Source organism: Oncorhynchus kisutch, linkage group LG26 (genome assembly GCF_002021735.2).
Source record: "Oncorhynchus kisutch isolate 150728-3 linkage group LG26, Okis_V2, whole genome shotgun sequence".
In the NCBI taxonomy this organism is placed as follows: domain Eukaryota; kingdom Metazoa; phylum Chordata; class Actinopteri; order Salmoniformes; family Salmonidae; genus Oncorhynchus; species Oncorhynchus kisutch.
Window position 1 is genome coordinate 14219270 of NC_034199.2, and position 24348 is coordinate 14243617.

General features: G+C 44.4%; 1 protein-coding gene across 4 annotated transcripts in view; it reads right to left on the minus strand.

Annotated features, from left to right (window-relative positions):
• Nucleotides 1–24348, minus strand: part of LOC109871312 (neurabin-1) — a 35106-nt gene that overhangs the window by 4215 nt on the left and 6543 nt on the right. For all 4 annotated transcript variants that reach the window (XM_020462142.2, XM_020462144.2, XM_020462141.2 and 1 more), the window contains exons 3-16: nucleotides 7127–7259; nucleotides 6826–6946; nucleotides 6261–6365; nucleotides 5608–5740; nucleotides 4742–4900; nucleotides 4600–4653; nucleotides 4146–4375; nucleotides 3450–3546; nucleotides 2603–2747; nucleotides 1752–1897; nucleotides 1223–1553; nucleotides 989–1040; nucleotides 843–914; nucleotides 509–704 (exon numbers count right to left, since the gene is read on the minus strand). In XM_020462142.2, the coding sequence (XP_020317731.2) occupies nucleotides 509–704; nucleotides 843–914; nucleotides 989–1040; nucleotides 1223–1553; nucleotides 1752–1897; nucleotides 2603–2747; nucleotides 3450–3546; nucleotides 4146–4375; nucleotides 4600–4653; nucleotides 4742–4900; nucleotides 5608–5740; nucleotides 6261–6365; nucleotides 6826–6946; nucleotides 7127–7259 (1974 nt within the window). The remainder of the gene's footprint in view (nucleotides 1–508; nucleotides 705–842; nucleotides 915–988; nucleotides 1041–1222; nucleotides 1554–1751; nucleotides 1898–2602; nucleotides 2748–3449; nucleotides 3547–4145; nucleotides 4376–4599; nucleotides 4654–4741; nucleotides 4901–5607; nucleotides 5741–6260; nucleotides 6366–6825; nucleotides 6947–7126; nucleotides 7260–24348) is intronic.

Sequence of the window (24348 nt, forward strand, 5' to 3'; positions counted from 1 at the left end):
TGTGGACTACTGATCAAAGAATCACTGACCTATTACTGGCATGAATTGGTCCAGAAATGGGGGTCAGTTCAGTGACACAGTGAAGGCATTTCATTTCACTTTGTAGTAGCCAGAGCCATTTATTTCAAGAATTAGGCCAACTTTTAGAATTTTGAATACTCAGTTGCATAGCATTGTTTAATCATCCCTCATGCAATGTTAATGGCTGGCTAACATGGCTGCCATAGAATGTTGAGGTGTCATGCAAATGCATCATAACGCAGAAACCCTTACTGGGCCAACTCTTTAAATACATGGCTTTAGTAGTAGCTAATGAAATGTCATTTTGAGTCCCGGCTGGATTTGGCATACTAATTAAAATGGCTTCATACAATCTCTCCTCAATGCAAATGTCTTCTGCTTCTGTTTGTTACTGGCGATCCTGAAATTACTAAACATCTGTGTCTAGATTACTTTTTCTTTCCGTCTTTTGCACGGGGTCAGCTGAGGGGCGCATGCGCGTGCTTACCTTGTTTTTGCGGTCCTGGCTCTGCTCGCTGCTGGTCTCAGTGGCTGCGTATGGTAGGCTGCTGCTGGAGGACGAAGGCTCCTTGTCCCTGTCTCTGTCCCCAAACCAGGAGAAGGGCATACAGGTGGGAATAGAGGTCATGGACTCAGAGGGGGACAGGTTCCCTCCAGGTTCCTCCAGGAGCTCGGCAGAACCCCTGGGCATTAGGAAAATTAAGAAAAATAACATATCGTCTCTTCAATAGCACTAAGGTCCTCTGATAGCAGAGCTGTGAGTGTACGGTGATGACATAGCCAGGATGTGGTGACGCAGTAGGCATAGTGACATGACATACCTGCTGTCCAGAGATGCTCGCATCGCCTCCTTGTCATGTTTCTTCCCTTTGCCACCAGACTTCCGAAGGCCGCTGTTGGTTTTCAAAAGCTTTAGATAACACAGGACTGACAAATTGAAAACAAAATCATTCTCTCAGGCACTTACCCAAAAATGGTCTTTTTGGGTTTTCCTGCTGAAGAACTCTCATTTGTCTCATCTGTAACAGAGTCACATTTTCAAAATAACATAATTACATCAACTGCTGCAAGCAGAGAGACAGTAGAGACACATCAATATGGTGACAGTCAGTGGCGATAGTAGCAACATCTTGTTTTGTGAATGTACAGCGTGAGGAGAATGCTGTGGTCAGCAGACTGATCTCTGGATATGGGACAGTACCTTTGAGCTCCTTGCCCTTCCCCCTGGACTCCCGTTTCTTCACATTGCGCTGGAGCCCCGAGGGGGAGTGTGGCGAGAGCAAAGCGGTATCTTTAGGTGGCGACAGAGAAGGACTGCTCCCACTCTCGGCGCTGTTTCTCTGGGACGGGGGCAGGGAGGAGCTGCTGGAGAGCTCCAGCTTGCTCCTGGGTCTCTCCCCAGCCTCGGGGATCTCGTCCTTCTGGCCGTTCCCAGGGTAACAGATGGGCACCGGCAAGGACAGGCTCTCCTGGATGGACCTCCTCCTCCTGACGTAGTCCTCCTCTGCATCCTCCTCCTCTTCCTTGTTCTCCTGGAGGGAAAGACACCGTCAGCAGTGTTGACTAAAGATACAAAACAGTGTCTCCGTGACGGGACTGACCCATGTGAGCATTGGTATTGAACACGCAGTCAACAGAAGGAGATGAGGAAGGATGTGTCTTTGAATTAGCTGGTACTATTCACCCTGATATTACTTCCCAAAATGAACGAGAGAACATTCTGAGCTGACCTGTGAATGGCAAGGGGACGCGCCAAGGTTCTCCTTCAGTTTGTTGCGAGACGGACGATTCCTCCTTGGGGCCAGTAAGCCCTTGGCCTTGTGTGCACTGGTGTCCAAGCGGTCAGTCTCAGGGACCAGCTCGCTCCAGTCTGTATCTGTGGGGGAGGGACAAAAACACAGCTCGGTACAGTAGACAGTAAGGCCTGGGAATTGTCAGGGACCTCATGATACGATGTCGCCTTACTGCTGATACGATTCCATACTGCGATTTGAATTGCGATTTGATGTGCCAACCATATTGCTGACTATGAGTCTGCTGCAGAGAGACGAGAGCAGGAGAAGACGAGTTTCGATCAGTCGGGAAATAAAAGTGGTGAAAACATGTCGGCTCACGATCCCAAAATAATACTGCGATAAGTGACTATCACTTTTTTTCTCGATCACTACTACACGAGGTACACACGCTGCCTCCCTATTCCCTATTTAGTGAGCTACTTCTGGTCAGGGCCCACTGGTTCACTGAGTGTACAAAACATTAGGAACACATCTAATATTGAGTTGTACCCCCTTTTGCCCTCAGAACTGCCTCAATTCGTCGTTGCACGGACTCCACGAGGTGTCGAAAGCGTTCCACAGGGATGCTGACCCATGTTGACTCCAATGCTTCCCACAGTTGTTGTCAAGTTGCTGACATCAATAAGGGATCGTAGCTTTCACCTGAATTTCACCTGGTCATCCTGTCATGTTCCTAATGTTTTGTGTACTCAGTGTATAGTTTACAAGGGTGTCATTTGAGATGTATCCACACTCTTGCCCTCTTTTAGTGGTAAATGGAGGATGGCTCCTAGACTCCTACTTACCTAACAGTAGAGAGTCCACAGACTGTGTGTTGGTGACGGGGCCTTCACTCCCCTGGCTGCTCCATCGTCTTTCCTCGGCAAAGTCCTGACCTGACTGGGTCTCCACGCGGTCAGCAGATGGACCGCTGCCCTCCAGGACCGCTATCTGAGGAGAGAACCACAGAACGGACCATCAACCCTCTCTCCTTCTCCACGAAGTCTGAACCCGCTCTCCTTCTCCACGAGGTCTGAACCCTCTCTCTCCTTCTCCACGAGGTCTGAACCCTCTCTCTCCTTCTCCACGAGGTCTGAACCCTCTCTCCCCTTCTCCACGAGGTCTGAACCCTCTCTCCCCTTCTCCACGAGGTCTGAACCCTCTCTCCCCTTCTCCACGAGGTCTGAACCCTCTCTCCTTCTCCACGAGGTCTGAACCCTCTCTCCTTCTCCACGAGGTCTGAACCCTCTCTCCTTCCCCACTAGGTCTGAACCCTCTCTCCTTCTCCACGAGGTCTGAACCCTCTCTCATTCTCCACTAGGTCTGAACCCTCTCTCCTTCCCCACTAGGTCTGAACCCTCACTCCTTCTCCACTAGGTCTGAACCCTCACTCCTTCTCCACTAGGTCTGAACCCTCTCCGTCTCCACTACATCTGTTAGAATATTCCAGTCTCTTTCTCATAATTTGTAAATGAGAACTTGTTCTCAACTAGCCTACCTGGCTAAATAAAGGTGTTCTCAACTAGCCTACCTGGCTAAATAAAGGTGTTCTCAACTAGCCTACCTGGCTAAATAAAGGTGTTCTCAACTAGCCTACCTGGCTAAATAAAGGTGAAATAAATCATAAAACCAATAATAATATGTTCCTCTCACCCGGTCCTGCAGGCTTTCAAGCTGCTCCTTGTACCATCGATCCTTCTCATCTAGAACTTTCTTCAGCTCCTCCTCCTTCTTCACAAAGTCAATTTCCCTGGAAAGGAATCAGACCATTAGACTTCAAAATCATTCCACTGACGTGTGGACATACAGTGCATTCGATTGAACCCAATCGAAACATCTCTGGAGAGACCTGAAAATAGCTGTGCAGCAACGCTCTCCATCCAACCTGACAGAGCTTGAGAGGATCTGGAGAGAAGAATGGGAGAACCTCCCCAAATACAGGTGCGCCAAGCTTGTAGCATCATACCCAAGAAGACTCGAGGCTGTAATCACTGCCAAAGGTGCTTCAACAAAGTACTGAGTAAAGGGTCTGAATACTTATGTACATGTGATATCTTATTTTATTTTTTGCAAAAATGTCATTACGGGGTATTGTGTGTAGATTGATGAGTGGGGGAAAACGATTTAATCCATTTGAGAATAAGGCTGTAACGTGATAAAATGTGGAAAATGTCAAGGGATACTTTCCAAATGCACTGTACTGTACTTTTTACACAACATGACTCAGCATAGAGGTAGTGGAAGAATGCCTTCAGCTTGTTCAGAATGAGGCAAGCACAGGTCAACACAAGTCGAGACTTCGAAATAACGCACTTCTAAATAACTTGACCCCAAGTGAACTCAACTCACTTCTGCTGGTAGTCTTTGAGAAGTTTCTTGGCCTTGTTGTATTTCTTGTCCAGCGTCTCGTACTGGCTCTGGCTCTCAGACAGGTGCTCGTTGACAGTTTTACACAGAGCCTGGGCTTCTAGCCAGTACCCTTCCAGATTCAACATTTTCTCATTGCTGCTCTCAATCTTCTGCTCCAACTCAGCCACTCTCGTCTCCCTGGATGCTTTGTCCTCCTCGGACGCCCTTAACTGTAGAGGAAGAGTGAAATGTATTTTTTTAGTACCTAAATCTAAGGGCTTCTCATCTAATAGTACAATCAACGTATTCAAAAATCATTACGGTCAGTCAGATGAGACAGACAAGACGACAATTACGGGTTGGTCACCGGCCGGGGCGACAGATTGCACTCCATGCATTGACCCATATGTACTCATGTTTATGAAACAGTAGCTTGCCCTTCAGATGTACATGCCTTTTCCTTCAGTTGGTTTATTGACGCTGTTCCTAAGCTGTGTTTCAGTTGGAGCTAGGGTAAAGAGAGAAACCATTTCAGTAACAAAAACAATTACACATCCGCCATAATATAAAGCGGTGGTAATTCTCAGGTGAAATACCTCCTGGAATTTTAAGCCCATCTGCGTGGAGTCCATGTTGAAGGGCATGAACATGGCCTCTGTCTCTGGCGGGTCAAACACCTCCACCGTCCTTCCGCCAGAGAAACTAGACCTTAGCATATCTTCCTCCTCGCAGTCTTCCTCCTCGTAGTGCTCCTCCTGAAACATAACCAACCACAACCACATCACACGGCCAGTCACCTAGCCACGCCCGCGTGGCGCCCTGCGGCTCGGCGCCCAGCGGGGAGGTATGGGTAATCACTACATCATATCCCGGTGATACCGTGACATCCTGCAGGAGAGCCAAGCGGGAGCCCGGTGTCAGAAGGAAACTCATCTCTGCGTCAACATGTTCCATCACACAACCAACCCCAAACATGAGGCAACACAGGGAAAAACACTGCATAAATCCCCACACAGCTCATTGACTTGCATACCTACACAGAAATAATGAAATATCTAACCATTTTGGCACCCACCACCAACCACACAGCTCCTTGTACACGAGTAGCCCAGTATTGAAGTAGATGCACACGTATGAAATATGTTCCACAACGGGACATGTTTTATCACCTTTTAAGAGATTCAATAGGCTTAAGCTTTTACTTGCTTTTCCAGGAGCTCTACCTCTCTGTTCTCAGTTCCTCTATAAATAAAGGCTTGTGGTTGCTTGTGCTTTTGAAAAGCAAACATTGCACAATTCCACCAGGCTCCAGCAGCCAGACCCCCCCACCCCCACCCCACCCCACACAGCCCCAGGGTGACAACACACCATGCTTATTCACTGCTACCTTCCCGGCTGGAGTGGCGACTGGACTGAGCTAACCACAGGACCAGGGTTGGGTGAGGCCGCCCATGTGACTCACCTCCTCGGTGGACTGTTCGTAGGGGTCGTCCCGGTGCTGCTGCTCCTGCTGGCTCTTCTCCTGCTCCAGAGTCTCGCTGATCAGACGCGCCACCTCGCTCTGTGTCCCCGGCTTCTCCCGGCCAATCAGAAAGCTGTTTGTGTGAGAGCGTGGTGGGTCAGCGTGAAGAGGGGTAGTACCAGGAGATGCCTGGCTGGTCGATGACATTCCCTTTGCTCTAAGCCTTGGCATACCAGTTTAGTTCCAATCATAATAGCTGACTCATGCTGATAAGAGTCAGTGTAAATGTCAGGAAAAACGGATTAAACCTGTTTATTGAACTTTTCCTAGAGTGTGAGCGTGTCGTTTGCCTACGGTGAATCATTCACCTGCGCCCTATGTGGGCCTGCTCTCTTTGTGTAGGCTTGAGGCACACTCAGTATACAATAATAAAAACAAACCCATTTACTCTTTCAACATCTCTCAAGGATATTTATTTTCCTCAGGTCATACCCGAACAACTTTAAAACGATAGCTATGAGGTCATTCACTGGTAGGCTACTGGACGGCCACACGTTTAATCTCAGAACACAAGGGGAGGGGGGGAGGCTGCTCACACCTAGGATCATAAGGACTTATTTCAAAATGTACTACTGAAGCTGGACTGAGCTCACCTGACCGTTCCTTTCGTGTTCTTCAGGACTGTAGCAGCAAACAGCTGAGTCACTCCCACCAGACTGATCCCGTCCACCTCCACTATCTGGTCATTCACCTGGATCCTAGGGGAAAGGACAACAGGTCATCGTAAGGCAACGCGTAGATGTCGGAAAGAGGGCGTGTAATCGACAAGGTGTACCCTGGAACCACGTCCTAGTAATAACTCCTTTCCTTTTTATTTTTTCAGCGAACAAATTCTTCCTGCTGGCAGCGCAACATAAGGCCAGATTCCCTGGGAAGCGGAAGGAGCTATTTTCTTTCGCTGCCTTACAGGGTTATAAATACAGCCAGTTGCTTAGAAATGGTGTCTGAAGACCATTGGGGAAATGAAGCATTTGTACCCTTTCACATCCCCACAATGTGGTGGACCATCGAGATGGCTCTGTAATGCATCCAGAGACAGTTCCAGGTGTCTACGGTACAAAGCATTTGAACTGCCAAGGTTAAAACACGGTTCAAATGTGAATGCCTCTGTTAAGCACGGTAGAGTGCAACGCGTTCCCTCAGGGGGTGGGGCATCACCTGCCATCCCGTTCAGCCGCGCCCTGCTCTGTTATGGTCTTCACAAAGATTCCCAGTTTCTCCAGGCCCTGGTCAGCTCCCACTCCCATCCCTATGATACTGATGCCCAGGCCGTTATCTCCTGTGGGACAAAACAAGGATAGGGAGTTAGAATGGATGGATGGGACTGCATTCTCTGGACAACTGTGATGAGGATGCTGCTCTTTGCCAGGGCGGCCTTGTAAAAAAGAAAATCTCAAATGGTACTCAGAGACACTTGGGTTAATAAAACGAAAGATGAAATGCAGACGAGAACACGGACCCTTTTCAATTTCCACGGGGAACACGTCCATCTTCTCCACCCTCTTCTCCAGCTCGTACTCAGCCGACGCCGCCACGGGGTCCACCTCATCGTTGCGCCGGTCGTATTCCTCGTTAGAGTAGGTGCTGAACACCTGCATTGTGGAAGCAAGCACAAGAGGTCTTACAACTAGGCTCACCACAGTGTCCCCACACAACAAGCAATGACCTTAAAAAGGTTGACTCTCAACCCAAATTTCAGCCTTTGCCCGACCCCTTTAAAAAAATATATATTTTTTTAAATGCATTCAGGTGAGAATTGGTCTTAAATATTCATTTTGGCGGTGGGTAAACATAGTTGTACCTGATCCCAACACATCACGAACAAATACGGCTCTGGAAAGCTAGTTAGCTCACAGCGGTAAAGCGCAGAGTTCCTGACATCTATTGCCACTTGCGGTGTAAGTTTGAATCCTCCATTGGATGCCAAATAAATCTGAAATGTGGACTCATATTGATTGCGGTATTGTGGTGGGAAGAAAAGTGCAATCGTCACCTTGAATATTAAGATTAGTGACTCAATTCGATCCAACCCTCATTGCAGTATTTACACAGTAGCTCTTTTTCCCCAATGGTCAAATACAAGCACAGAATGGTCTTGGGTACTGTATAAAACCCTAGAACTACTACCAGGGCGACCCCTCTCACAGGTATGCTTTCGCTTTTCAGAATTAGAAGTGTGTGGGCACGGGATGAATATTGTATATAAAGGATAAAAACAATTATTTAAAAAAACATCTGCCCCATGTGGGATTAGAACTTACAACCATTGAACTATTTTGCAAAGAAAATCATATATATATTAACTGAAATATCACATTTACATAAGTATTCAGACCCTTTACTCAGTACTTTGTTGAAGCACCTTTGGCAGAGGTTACAGCCTGACACTACAAGCTTGGCACACCTGTATTTGGAGAGTTCCTCCCATTCATCTCTGCTCTCTCAAGCTCTGTCAGGTTGGATGGGGAGCGTCGCTGCACAGCAATTTTCAGGTCTGAATACTTATGTAAATAAGGTACGTCTGTATTTGATTTTTAATACATTTTCGCTTTGTCATTATGGGCTATTGTGTGTAGATTGACGAGGGGGAAAAAGTTACATTTAGTCCATTTTAGAATATGGCTGTAAAGTAACAAAATGTGGAAAAAGGGGAAAAGGTCTGAATACTTTCCCAGAATGCACTGTAAGAAACGGTAAGCAAAAACATTTCAATGTGGTCATATGCAGCAATGTGTCCTACTGCCTTTTGAATTGTGTGTAATGTCAGTTGTCTAGTCAAGGAAGCGTCATGCTAAATATATTGGCACACTTCACTTACCAAGACCATTACCAAATAAGTTGTGCTGTCACCAGCTTTTATAGTAAGCCTTGAGGTGGTACCACCCAGCACATCTAGAAGAGAGTGTATTTCATGTCGAACCCCTCCCTTGAGATGACGTAGGTGCCTCTACATCACAATTTCAATGGTAGAATTGAACCGCTAGGGGCAAAATAGGCTAGATTTACTACTAAAAGTATATGACTTCTGCAACAAACTTAAAATGAAGACCAGAATTGGCTTTTCATTCTAACTAAGCCAAAAACATTTGGTTTTCAATTATTTTTTATTTACTTCATGAAAGTTTCTGTGTAATAAAGGGCCAGACACATTTTCTGTCTGTCTGTACTCATAAAACAAGTCTCTACCGTGGTTATGAGTTTCAATAAATATGAAGCAGACTAGGCCTTGAGGTCTGAAACTCTAACCCTTCTTCATTAGTTATCAATAAAAACAAAACAGTGCTCCCAGTACCATCAACAGTTGTTCACCCTTTGTATTGCCAGTGAAAGAAGCCTCTGTCTCTGTTATTTTTCAGACAGTGAGGTAGCTCAGTGTCTCACCAGTTTACAGCAAACAGACGCGCTGAGGCATACAAATGCCCGTATGCACAAAGACGCACTGTTCCAGGGATTTCATTAAGGTTTAAAGAACCTATGATTTGAGCAGACATAACATAGCAGGCTGGTTCAGTCTCAGTTCACCGACGATGTGGCCGATTTCTTGTTCGGACCCTAGTTGCACACACAGTATGGCAGGCAAAGAACGCCCCGCGAGAAAGTAGGCCACAGCTGGGAGGAAAAGAGGAATAGATGTGGCAAAGAGCAATGCTCTGTGGAAACAGGTGGTAATCCTCAGTACTAAAATGAAGAGATAACATGAACAGCGGACAGAAAGCCTGTATTCAGTCCCCAATCTTCTGCTCTCTGCCATTGCAGATATTACTGTAGTATTTACTATAGTGTTTTTGTTGCATTATCTTTGACATAGAAGTGAAACCTCCCGGAGAAACACTAAAATAGCAAAATTTCCATAAACTGTAGGTCGGTCGGTAGGTAGGTAGGACTGGGGTCTGAACAGATAGATCAGAGATTCTGCTCTATAACCTGTACTGAACAAAATATAGTCTATACTTGGCATGTAGGTTTCTTACTTATGGCACCAATGGGATATGGGGAGGGAAATGGGCAGGGTATATGCAAATTAAAGTGTCATGTTTTGCAGACCTTCCTGTAGTATTTGCTAGTGTTTTTTCCCGCCGGATAATACTGTAGTATATGCTATAGTATTCTACAATATACTACAACATTCTATAGTAAGTACTACACATGATCGATGGATACTAGGGTGTGTAGTATAGTATTCTACAGTATACTACAGTTTACTCCAGAATTATAGTATATAGTATGTACTGGAATATTCTATATTAAAATGTAAGTATTTTGGGAATCTGGGTTTGGCGGATGTCAGGAAACCCCTACCTGCCCGAATGCATAGTGCCAACTGTAAAGTTTGGTGGAGGAGGATCTGGGGCTGCCTTTCATGGTTCGGGCTAGGCCGCTTAGTTCCAGTGAAGGGATATTTAATGGTACAGCATACAATTACCTTTCAGACGATTCTGTACTTCCAACATTGTGGCAACAGTTTGGGGAAGGTCTTTTCCTGTTTCAGCATGACAATGCCCCCGTGCAAAAGCGAGGTCCATACAGAAATGGTTTGTGAGATCCGTGTGGAAGAACTTGACTTGCCTGCACAGAGTCCTGACCTCAACCCCATCAAACACCTTTGGGATGAATTGGAACGCAGACTGCGATCAGATGTTTGATGAGCAGGTGTCCACATACTTTTGATCATGTAGTGTATGTATCCGACCTATCTAAAGCAGCCTGGGCTGTGGGCTCCAAGGCCTTTATGGCATGTCCTCTCTTCCTCAGTCACAATGTGATATCCAGCCAGAGAGACAGAGCCAGAGCAAGCAGTGCAGCCAGATGGGAATTCAAAGCTGCTTTTTACAGATGAGCACAGGTCTGCTCTGGGACATCACCAGTAACACAGTAAACTCTACTGATCACAGGGATAGAGCTCTTCGGGCTTTGATTTTTTTTCAGACATCCTGTGTCAAGAACTCCGGGAAACTGCAGATTTGTTTGGGTTTAAAAAGAAAAAGGAATGCTGACGAGTCTACAACTGTCAAAGCCAAAGGAATGAACTCAGTCTAGTGTGGATTCTGTTCTCCCTCATTTCTAAGGCATAGGGTCAGATTCAAGTGTGACCTCACTGAAACAGTGCTCTCCATACATGGACAGAGCAGTTGTTACCTCATGCATCCACAGTGTCTGGACCCTACCCAATGCCCTCACCATGTTATTACAACTCAATGAAGGGCTCAGAAAAGAGGGGCCCACTGTTCCAGTCAGAGCACTTTAAATCGAGTAGAGAATACCAGAGACAAACAAAAACGGGCTCAGTTATTCTCCAGAAGATAGACGTAAAGCCTGGCATCAACTGACCGTCCATGGTTTGGGAAGTTAGACGTCTAACTGGGAGAGACTTATCCTCTCTCTCTCTCCATGGCGGTTCATGGCCGTTGTGATCTCTCGAGTGCTCCCCAGATGTCGCGAGCGGTGCGGACGTATGGTCCGGGAGATTAAAGCACGCCATCCTCAGAGAGAAACAGGAGGTTGCCGTCTGCTCGGGGCTGGCAGAGTGGGAGTGAGAGCAAGGCTATAGGATTAGAACCGGGTTTCGTTTGGAAGCTTGGCTGGAGTCGTAGTGAGAAGGCTGCACGGTGTAATCCAGTACACATTTCCACAGCCCCGAGGTCCGGATCCCAGGAGCGTGTCTGGACTTGAGGATCCAGGCAGGCCAGGCGGTCGGTCGGCTCCGACACCCGCCGGTCTCTGTGTAGACTACTATGGGTTTCTCTCGTGAACATTCCTAGTGTAAACAGATTGGAAACCAAAAAGGGTGTGTACACACTACTGCAATTTTGTGGTGAATGGAAGAATGCCATATATGAAGCCTCATCCCTCTCCTAGAAGCCCAGCTCTATTCTCCTCGTCATCTTATCAGAGGTAGAGCTAGCTTTCGACCGTGTCTCTGGGTATAATTTAGTTTTAGCTGAACACTATCCTCTCCTCCTGAAAGGCAAGGCCATCTCATGAAGGATTCGGATTAGAGTGGATCTGCCAAATAATACAGGGCGTACAAATGTTCTCTGGTATTTCAAATGAAAACAGTTCAGTCAAAGCACATCAGTCCTTGGTTTCTCTGACACACACACACACACACACACACACACATTTAAAAAAAGGTTGAGAACAGTGTGCTCTACAAACGTCCGTATTTACATGAACAACCAGGCAGATCAGTTTGGGGATTTAATAGCCAGTTCAAATCCAAACAAATCAATAAAAACGAAAGCAGACAGAAAATGTAATTAAAAGATGAAAAGGGCTTGGTTTTGGGGGTTTACAGTAATTAGGTGGAGAAAACATAATAGAAAATGTAACTGTGGAACGGAGGGAACACACTGATGATTCCCAGGCTTCAGTTGGACTCTGCAGCACTGAAGTGGTTTTGCTTGGCTTCTTCCCTGGCACTTTTTCTGTACCGACTTTCCTGTTGCCATGGAATACTTCCAGCTATTCGGAACAACGTTCCTTTCTCTTGCGGCTGAAACCTAATCACTCAAGCACTGTCTTGTGTGGTAGACACAAGAAAAAGACTCAGAAATCAAATCTCTTTATTAGCCCCGGAAAAAAAAACACACAGCTTGCTGTTGTTATCACCGATCTCCAGTTACCATGTGAAACCCCCAGTTACCTTTATCTCTGTGTGCAGGCCTGGTGGTTGGGCAGGTACGGGTCACCATTGGTTCCAATTCTGGAGGCCCAACTTTCAGTGAACATCACTTAGCCTACACCGACCAGGACAAGCAGATTCAAAATCTATTGGTCAAGCTCAGTGCATTTCCTTTGACTACTTGGCTGAAAGCTTGGCAATTAATGTAGCATTAGTTTTTTGTTGTTGTGCCTCTAAATCTTTAATGGGGTGGCAGAAGCTGTGAAGTGGCTTGGTAAGCCATAGTGCCATCTGCTTCATATGTTCTCTTTCTCCACGTCGTGTGAAAGCCCGTCTCTCAGCACGCCTGGCTTGATTAATGCACGTCATCCACCTTCAACCAACATAGAGGGCTGCTGTAGACACACACACAAAACTTTCCCCTCTCCCGTTATCCCCCCCCCCCCCCCCCCCCCAAAAAATAACACTGTGGGAAATGAGTCAGCAGCTGAGAGAGAAACTAACCAGAGAATGCAGCACCCCACCAGGGTACCAAAGCGAGCACAGAGCACTGGATCGGGAGGAGCACATTACGTAAGCAGCTACAAATGAAAACATGCTGTGGGAACGGGAAAGGGGTCTGGTGCGGATCATACAGTAATTAGGAAAGAAAGCATCCCACCAAGTTATTCAGTCCTGAATAAACCGAACACAGAATAGGCCCAATATTTCCTGCTAGCATGCTCTACAAAAACACATAGGACCAGATAAACATATACATTGGTTGGATAACAAAAACTATGTCAAGGTAGGCCTACTTTTGAACTCGACCTTTGAAGAAATAAACAATGAATGAATCACTCTGGAAAAGAAAGATACTGACTGGCTGTTTAATTGGGACAAAGAGTCCATATCCTAACCCTGTTTTTGGTGATTTGGAGTCTGAGAAAAATAGAATGCAGCGTAATTCCAGTTTGGAATCAGATATGTGACTCGCACGTCACTACTTCACAGGAGCACCATTTTTATTTTATTTTATCAAACTGCATTTTTTTTGTCAGAAATGCCTTCTGGAGCATTTGAACTTTCATGTGCCTTAATAACACATTTGTACAAATAACAAATAAGAATAAAATTGTTAAAATTACTAGCTAAAAAGGACAGCAACCTTCCCGCTAGACATGATTGGCTGAGATAATGCCAAGAGATGAGTTTGGATTGGTCTACCATCTGACACGCGTCTGTCTATAACATGAGCTGGTCAGTATGTGTAGGTAATCATTTTTAACGCAGCTTTTTTAGAAATATATCACGTTGTAGAACTGCATAAGTGCTGTTCTCCACTTTCTGGAGGACCGAGTTTTGAAATCAGTGGAATTAGAGTATGATGGCTAAGGAGATTGATTGCAAATGTGCAGACAGGGTCGAAAAGAGAACACACACTTGTCTACGGATTACATCTTCAAGCTAAGGGGCAACCATGATGGAGAAGGAGAAGTATCCATCCATATATACGGGTAAGAGAGTCTAGCTAGCTACATTTTCTGATATCTCACGTTTCGAATTTTGTCAGAAAGTTGTTTTTATTTCAAGTTAAAGTGTACTGTCAGCTAGCTAACATTACGTGTATGATCTGTGTAGTAATATTATCTCAGAGCCATTTGCTTTTCTAGTTATAGCCTAATGTTAGCTAGTTAATATTGAACCTGGTTGGTTAGCTACCTGCAGATTCATGCAGGGTAGTAACGTTATGAGTTCGGATTATGGTTAATTGTTTAGCAAGCTAGCTACATGTCTAAAAATACATTATGCAAGTAACTACTTCAACAGAATGTTTATGATGTCACGGCGACAGCTGTTGATAGACGTAGCTGGTAAATTTGCTCTGGCTATCTACTCTGATTTCAGAGCACTTTCATCTGAATGTGCAAGAGCGCAGAATAACTGACCAATTTACGAACACTCAACAGCTGTTGAATACGGCCGTTGAATACGGCCGGTGTCAATAAATGTTGGCAAAAAAGCGTCATTCAATTGTTGCCAGCAGCACATTTGCAGTTACCGACGCTCTGGATAACATTAAAAACAGCCAAACCAGCTCTTCTAGGGCAAGTAAAATGGTCAGAGTGAGGTGTTCTCTCATTTGTGTCTGGAAGTAGCTAGCAAGCTAGCCAATGTTAGTCAGTTAGCTTGGGTGCTTGACTGCTGTTAGGGTTGATCTGAGCGTACGGACCTACTCCTCAGCCAGAGCGTCCAGTGTGCGCTCTGACCCCCGCCCCCCGAGAGCTGAACGCTCTGAATTTACGAACGGCAAATCTGACAACACACTTAAGTTTATGAATGCCCAGAGCACACTCTGGCACTCCAGATTAAATTGACGAACACACCAGTAGTATAAACCAGCCTTTAGTCTTAAAATCTTTGGTTGTTTAGTACATACAGTAGCCTCACATGTGAATCGTTAAAGAGATGGTTGGGTAAAAAGCTTAACATGCTGTAAATGATGCTGAATGGGTGAAGACAAAGACAAGCTCTCCAGTAGGTGTACCAAAACATTCAAAGGGCATTTTCTCAAAAGTGAGGTTACAAGTTCATCAACTTTCAAAGCAGAATTATTTCCCCACTGTTCCTCAACTGTAGTGTATGATATACCATTTTCTTGTGATTGTATTTGTTTGTCCCACTATCAAGTGAGTGTATGAATAAGGGGCAGGGGGCGGCAGGGTAGCCTAGTGGTTAGAGCATTGGACTAGTAACCGGAAGGTTGCAAGTTCAAACCCCTGAACTAATAAGGTACAAATCGTGTCGTTCTGCCCCTGAACAGGCAGTTAACCCACTGTTCCTAGGCAGTCATTGAAAATAAGAATTTGACTTGCCTAGTTAAATAAAGGTATAAAAAAAATAAGAGCTTGTGCGCTTTATCTAAATATTCATTTTTTAAAATTATTGCTGTAGTTATCACCTACTTTTATCCCATGTATATAAAAAAAACACAATTTAACATAAGACTGAATGGAGCCGGTCGGTCACATAAAATTAAAGGAGCATGGAGTAGAGACGAGTTGAGCAGGTTTGTTTACACATGGCTCGCAGACTCAGATTAACCTCGTTGTGTCCAGCCGTGCGGCTAAAAAGTATCTGATACCACTTCGTCTTCTGCAGCGCTGAAAACACAAGTTATTGATGTACTTGTATTTGTAATCGCATAATGAAACACAGTATGAGGCAATCACAATCAGCCCCAGACCAGCCAGTCTCTCACTGTGCCAAAGAGCTTAAAAGGCAGCATTGAGGCAGCTGTATTGGTATTCAGGCCCATCCCTCCAGTCTCCAGCCCAGGTGGCTGGAGAGAGCCCAGATCCTGGCCGGGCCTCACTCTCTTCTCAGGCTATGCTGGTTTGGCTTAAATGCGGAAGACAAATTTCATTTGAATGCATTCAGTTGTACAACAGGGTTTCCCTTTCTCTGCTGGCTAGATGAGAGGTGGTGTGTGTCAGACACATTCCTTTTGCCACTAAACAGAGATAGGAAATGGAAAGCATAACACTTTGTGGACGGGACGGAAGGGAGTAGCCCATAGCGAAAGAGGACTCAACTTTGTATCTGTGCCATTATAGCATCTGTGACAACATGGGCAGCGCCATTGAGGCTTTCTTCTTCAAGATCGGCTTATCCCTGCCGATGACCTGGTAGGATATGACTCTAACAGGGTCACCAGGAGGGGGTCAGGCAATGAAGTTGGAAGTCCCACCCAGTTGACTACATTAAAATTGTGAAAACCCTTTTGGCCACTAGAGGCCTCTATCATGCTGTATGGAGTAGCCCCTCTTGGAGGTCCCCTGGCCACAGTGGAGGGCCCGGACTATATCTAGCCTCACTCACTTTCCAGGGTTCCCACACAGAAAATAAAGTGGGAAGGAGAGGAGTGGCACAGCCCACTGCTGTGAACAAAGGATCCGTTTCAGATTTTTACAACATACATGAGTAATCACACACAGCCTCTGGTACGAGGAATTCCTTTTCAGGGCTTGTGGGTTGTAGCAAACGGAGAGAAGCAGGGGGACAGAGGGGAACATACCGTCACCACTGGCAGACGTTTGTCCCTTACACAGTCAGCACGAAGGAACGCTGTTACAGCCTACAACATGACAGAGATGGCTGATGCCTTCTCGATACAGTTGAAGTCGGAAGTTTACATACACTTAGGTTGGAGTCATTAAAACTTGTTTTTCAACCACTACGCAAATTTCTTGTTAACAAACTATACTATTGGCATCTACTTTGTGTATGACACAAGTCATTTTTCCAAGAATTGTTTACAGACATTATTTAACTTAAAATTCAATGTATCACAATTCCAGTGGGTCAGAGGTTTACATACATTAAGTTGACTGTGCCTTTAAACAGCTTGGAAAATTCCAGAAAATGATGTCATAGCTTTAGAAGCTTCTGATAGGCTAATTGACATCATTTGATTCAATTGTAGGTGTACCTGTGGATGTATTTCAAGGCCTACCTTCAAACTCAGGGCCGCTCATCAAGGAAGAAGCCACTGCTCCAAAACCACCATAAAAAAAAGCCAGACTACGGTTTGTAACTTCACATGGGGACAAAGACGGTACTTTTTGGAGAAATGTCCTCTGGTCTGATGAAACAAAATAGAACTGTTTGGCCATAATGCCCATCGTTATATTTGGAGGAAAAATGGGGAGCCTTGCAAGCCGAAGAACACCATCACAACTGTGAAGCACGGCGATGGCAGCATCATGTTGTGGGGGTGCTTTGCTGCAGGAGGGACTAGTGCACTTCACAAAATAGATGGCATCATGAGGAGGGAAATTATGTGGATATATTGAAGCAACATCTCAAGACATCAGTCAGGATGTCTTGGTCGCAAATGGGATCAATGGACAATGATCCCAAGCATACTTCCAAAGTTGTGGCAAAATGGCTTCAGGACAACAAAGTCAAGGTATTGGAGTGGCCATCACAAAGCACTGACCTCAATCCCAATCTCAATCCCTCAATTTGTGGGCAGAACTTAAAAAGCATGTGCGAGCAAGGAGGCCTACAAACCTGACTCAGTTACACCAGCTCTGCCAGGAGGAATGGGCCAAAATTCACCCAACTTATTGTGGGAAGCTTGTGGAAGGCTACCCGAAACGTTTGACCCAAGTTAAACAATTTACAGGCAATGCTACCAAATACTAATTGAGTGTATGTAAACTTCTGACCCACTGGAAATGTGATGAAAGAAATAAAAGCTGAAAGAAATCATTCTCTCTACTATTATTCTGACATTTCACATTCTTAAAATAAAGTGGTGACCCTAACTGACCTAAGACATGGAATTGTTACTAGGATTAAATGTCAGAAATTGTGAAAAACTGAGTTTAAATGTACTTGGCTAAGGTCTATGTAAACTTCAGACTTCAACTTTACATACACCGAACAGTACACTCCTGAAAGTACAGTGTCTAACAGTATAGAAAGTTGAGACTATAGTTAAGCCAGTAAGGAAAAAGTACTCTAGACATAAAATGCTCTGCAACCAATCCATGTTGAGTGCAGTTCGCAGTACACGCAAAAGTTAGCCAGCAAACGACTAACATATTCTTATTTACAATGCCCTATCAAAAGTCTTATCCACCACACCCTGTGTGTGAGGGAAGGGGCAATGTCTGTGTTTACTTGACCGAGTCAGTGCATGGTACTTCCTGTGACAGCGTGGTGGGGGTGGGGCAGAGTGTGAGAGCAGCCGGTGCACATCCTGGTTCCTGCTGCCATTTACTTTTCTCTGATGATTAACTTAATCGTCTACTCCACCCAGGCTGAAACCACGATGTGCAGAACAATAGTTACCCCAGCCCCTTTGGACAGTGAATTAACTGCTTAACTACAGTATACATAATACCTCTGTACTACACAGTATCTACAACAGGATAATAACACACCTGGCACTTGGGAGTGTTACCGCTCTACTATAATTCTCCAACCTGTGGTCATAGCATTGGTGTCAAGGTGAACCTGAATTCCAGCAGACACACAGGTTCAGTTTGAACATAGCTCTGTCACACCACTCCATGATTTTCCTCAGATTAGGACACACCTATAAAAACTATTCCGAATGTGCAGAGGGGTTAACCCTTTCCTTACCTCTACTGACGGGTGCAACCAAATGTTTCAAAAGCGCTTGGAAGTGCCACTAAAAGCAAAGCTATATTACACTGGGCAAAAACAAAATAAAAAGATCCTGGATATTTTCCATGAACACAAAAAGCTTATTTCTCTCTAATTTTGTGTACAAATTTGTTTACATCCCTGTTAGTGAGCATTTCTCCCTTGCCAAGATAATCCATCCACCTGACAGATATGGCAAATCAAGAAGCTGATTAAATAGCAAGATCATTACACAGGTACACCTTGTGCTGGGGACAATAAAATGTGCAGTTTTGTCACTACACAATGCCACATATGTCTCAAGTTGAGAGAGTGCGCAATTGGCTTACTGACCTCAGGAATGTCCACCCAAAGTGTTGCCAGAGAATTTAATGTTCATGTATGTATCATAAGCCACCTCCAACGTAATTTTAGAGAATTTGACAATAAGTCCAACCAGCCTCACAACCGCAGACCACGTGTATGGCGTCGTGTGGGTGAGCGGTTTGCTGATGTCAACGCTGTAAACAGAGTGCCACATGGTGGCGGTGGGGTTATTATGTGGGCAGGCATAAGCTACGGACAACGAACACGATTGGATTTTAATTGATGGCAAATTTAATGCAAAGAGATACAGTGACGAGATCCTGAGGCCCATTGTTGTGCCATTCATCCACCGCCATCACCTCATGTTTCAGCATAATGCACGGCCCCATGTCGCAAGGATCTGTACACAAATATCCCAGTTCTTCCATAGCCTGCATACTCAGACATGTCACCCATTGAGCATGTTTGGGATGCTCTGGGTCAACAACATGTTGCAGTACCCGCCATTATCCAGCAACTTCACACAGCCATTCAAGGAGTGGGACAACATTCCACAGGCCACAATCAGCAGCCTGATCAACTCTATGCGACGGAGTTGTTGTACTGCATGAGGCAAATGGTGGTCCCACCAGTTATTGACTGGTTTTCTGATCCACGCCCCTACTTTTAAAAAAAAGTATCTGTGACAAACAGATACCATATCTGTATTCCCAGTCATGTGAAATCCATAGATTTGGACCTAATGAATTTATTTCAAATGACCGATTTCCTTATATGAACGGTAACTCAGTAAAATCTTTGAAATTGTTGCATGTTGCGTTAAATTTTTTTGAACAGTAACACATAAAACAATAGATTGTGCAAGAGGCATCTCAGAACGAAAGCAAATGTGCGAGAAAGACTATGTTAAGGCGCAAGCCCCGTGTTTTATGAATATTTACCAGGAGGCCTGTACCGTCGGCCATGGGGCTGCTGCTGCAGTACATTACTACTGACACAGCTGCAATGGGAATGCAGTATATCCAACGCCCCATTAAAGTGGTCCGCTAGACAAACACTACCAAGATATTTCCCCACCACTGTACTAACGCACGGACAGACTGAGGAACCTTCAGCAATACAGCGATTTAGACTGCAGTAAATCGAGGAGCAGCAGTCCGCCCCGCTTCCTGGCGTATACTGTCGGAATATGAATGAGTGTGCACGTGTCAACAAGCCAGTGGGTAGTACAGCAGACTGAGAATACACATTTTTAAAAAAGGGTCCTTAGTGTCACCTAGTAAGATAGATAAGCCTAACCTTTAAATCAATATGGCTCTTCTGCTTGGAATACTCAGCTTCTGACGAGCGCGGGTCAGGAACGTCATGTAAAGTTGGGATTCCCTAAGTAAAAACACCCGACTACCTCTACCTCTAAGACGGTATCAAACAGAACAAACAGATGAACTATAGAGTTGATGGAATATGATGATAAATACATGCATCTCTCAAACAATTCACCTGAATGAATTACAATCTATAAAATAAAAAAAACAGGGGGAAACAAACAGTCTATCCACATGTGTAACTCCAAAGTGCCTTTTGAATTTGGTTAGGGGACATGTTCCGAATGGAAGTCTCCTGCAGCAGCAGCTTGACAAAGATGACCTTTCTTCTTCAGATGACAACCTCTCTGTACAGGCTCAGGTTACACACAGAGACCTAATCCTGCTGCAGGCTGGAGCACAAAGTACTTTGTCTCTCCTCTGATAGCCGGCCAGGGCTCCAGAGTGGTCCGCCGTGACAGGGCCAGCTCAGACCTGCACACTGTTGGAGGGAAAAGGATGGGCACGACTGGTGGGGGAGAGAGCCATTGTCAATGGAAGCCCCCCAGTCAAGCACTACTAGTAAAAGGGAACTAGGACGTCATTCGTAATGTGCCGCTGGAGGCGAGGACAGACTTGTGTTGGAGATGCAAAGGAAAGATGCTTCAGTTAGGCTAAAGATGAAGATCAAACTGTCAAATGGGCAATTCCACAGGTATCTCCCAATTGTTCAGGCAATTCTCACTTAGGAATTTAACTGGGAGGTAAAATATTTAACATGCCTTTTTACATCTATCACAAACAATAGTTTTTTTTTCATGTCATGATGAAAGTGGCCACTTTATTCTTCTACATGCCTCCTGTAAGACCCTATGCTCCAGCAGGTATATTTCACTGGTCATCCCCAAAGCCAACTCCTGCTTTGGCTGCCTTTCCATCCTGGTCTCTGCTACCAATGACTGGAACGAATTGCAAAAATCCCTGAAGCTGGAGTCTTATACCTCCTTCACTAACTTTAAGCATCAGCTGTCAGTGCAGCTTACCAATCATTGCACCTGTACACAGCCCATCTATAACTTGTTCTCAACTGGCCTACCTTGTTAAATAAAGGTGAAATAAATAAATATTTGTTTAAATTAACCGTACATAATGCAGACAACATCTTGGTGTCATTATACTCCACACAGTGTGCTCTAACATAGGGAGTATGTCTAGATTCAGAAAGACACATTTTCACTGACTTTATACATTATTTCATATCTCAACTATTCTTTTAGATTTTGTTTCAATTTAAAAGACAAGATCGTTTGGAACAATATAGTCTACAAGTACGTGACATTTCCAGAGTGGTCTCTCTGCCAATTCTGCAGTTTTGATTCCCTTTATGAGCACAACCAACACAGTGAATGGTAAACGGACTCAAAGGGAATTACTCCCGTTGATTTGCTGAATGTGCAATCCTACAGGAGGGTTGCCCATCACCTTGTCCTAGAGAGATTTAAATGGTTACCAAACCACCACAACAGGGTATGCTCACACGAAACACAGCCCTTATTTTAAGTGTTTCTAAAAAATCCCCTATGGGGAAAACAAATGAATGGTGGAAAAACGATTGGAACCATTTCCTTGTTTGACCGCCAGGTCTTATGGGTATTATGACTCATGCTGTGGTACTCCATTTGAGAGGGAACGAATACAGCACACACACAACTTGACTTTCTAACCTTGTAAGGCTACACTTTGGAAACAAAATGGTAAGTATTGTAAGAGAAACCCATTCCTGCTTGCAATCTAATCGTTGAAGGTGTTTTTCCATTTGGTGCGTTCCCTTTCGGAGTCAACACATAGCAGGAGAAATCTCATCCTTGTGTTGGTAAGAAATACTCCCTCATCACACTGAGGGCTTAGTCCTAACACGGAGACACCCTCTAATCTTTGTGTTATCGGGACAAAAACACTGGTGATCATACATTTAAGAAATGCATTCATTCATTATTTACTGAAGCGGTGTTTGATGGTGGAGTTTGCAGTGGTTTGAATTGCCGAACAAGTTGGTGAATTTGTCTTCACCCACACTGTTGCGATTCTCACTGTTCTATATGTATTGCATGTCGATACTGTGATTTTATTGCCATTTCAGGTACCATATTGCTCACTACACACAGTGTACAAAACCTACTGACCAGGTGAAAGCTATGATCCCTTATTGACATCAGTTGTTAAATCCACTTCAAATCAGTGGAGATGAATGGGAGGAGACAGGTTAAAGAAGGATTTTTAAGCCTTGAGACAACTGAACTATGGATTGTGTATGTCTGCCATTAAGAGGGTGAATGGGGAGGCAGGTAGCCTAGTGGTTGGAGCGTTGTGCCAGTAACCGAAAGGTTGCTAGATTGGATCCCTGAGCTGACAAGGTAAAAATCTGTCATTCTGCCCCTGAACAAGGCAGTTAACCCACTGTTCCCCGGTAGGCCATCAATGTAAATAAGAATTTGTTCTTAACTGAGTTGCCTAGTTAAATAAAAGGCTCAGGAAAAAATAAAATAAAAAAGACAAAGGATTTAAGCGCCTTTGAATGGAGTACGGTAGTAGGTGCCAGGCGCACCGGTTTGAGTGTGTCAAGAACTGCAACGCTGCTGGGTTTTTCACACTCAACAGTTTCCTGTTTGTATCAAGAATGGTCCACCATCCAAATGACATCCAGCCAACTTGACACAACTTTGGGAAGCATTGGAGTCAACATGGGCCAGCAATAAACTGCAAATGAATTACTTAAAAATCATACAATGTGATTTTCTGGATTTTTGTTTTGGATTCAGTCTCTCACAGTTGAAGTGTACCTATGATAAAAATTACAGACCTCTACATGCTTTGTAAGTAGGAAAACCTGCAAAATCGGCAGTGTATCAAATACTTGTTCTCCCCACTGTATATACACTGTGTGCGTGTGTGATATAGATATATATTAGTTGAGGTCAGAAGATATATATATATATATATATATATATATATATATATATATATATAGACAGTACCAGTCAAATATATAGACAGTACCAGTCAAAAGTTTGGACATCTAGTCATTCAAGGGTTTTTCTTTATTTTTACAGTTGTCTACATTGTAGAATAATAGTGAAGACATCAAAACTATGAAATCACACAAGTGTCAGACAAATCAAAATACATTCTATATTTGAGATTCTTCAAAGTAACCACCCTTTGTCTTGATGACAGCTTTTCAGACTCTTGGCATCCTCTCAACCAGCTTAATGAGGTAGTCGCTTGGAATGCTTTTCAATTAACAGGTGTGCCTTGTTAAAAGTTCATTTGCGGAATTTATTTCCTTCTTAATGCGTTTGAGCCAATCAGTTGTGTTGTGACAAGGTATGGTTGGTATACAGAAGAACAGCTCAAATAAGCAAAGAGAAATGACTGTCCATCATTACTTTAAGACATGAAGGTCAGTGAATGCAGAACATTTCAAGAACTTTGAAAGATTCTTCAAGTGCAGTTGCAAAAACCATCAAGCACGATGATGAAACTGGCTCTCATGAGGACCGGCACAGGAAAGGAAGACTCAGAGTTACGTCTGCTGTAGAGGAGAAGTTAATTTGAGTTAACTGCACCTCAGATTGCAGCCCAAATAAATGATTCACGGAGTTCAAGTAACAGACACATCTCAACATTGACAGTTCAGAGGAGACTGCATGAATCAGGCCTTCATGCGGAGAAACCACTACTAAAGGACACCAATAATAAGAGACTTGCTTGGGCCAAGAAACACAAGCATTTTTTTTTACCTTTATTTAACTAGGCAATTCAGTTAAGAACAAATTCTTATTTTCAATGATGGCCTAGGAACAGTGGGTTAACTGCCATGTTAGGGGTTGAACGACAGATTTGTACCTATCAGCTCGGGGGTTTGAACTTGCAACCTTCCGGTTACTAGTCCAACGCTCTAACCACTAGGCTACCCTAGATTTTTAGTCCCAACTGCCGTGTCTTTGTGAGATGTAGAGTAGGTGAACAGATGATCTCTGCATGTGTGGTTCCCACCGTGAAGCATGGAGGAGGTGTGATGGTGCTTCGCTGGTGACACTGTCAGTGATTTATTTAGAATCCAAGGCACACTTAACCAGCATGGCTACCACAGCATTCTGCAGCGATATGCCATCCCATCTGGTTTGCGCTTAGTGAGAACTATGTTGTTTTTCAACAGGACAATGACCCAACACACCTCCAGGCTTATTTTTAAAAAGTAAAAAATAAAGAAAAACCCTTGAATGAGTA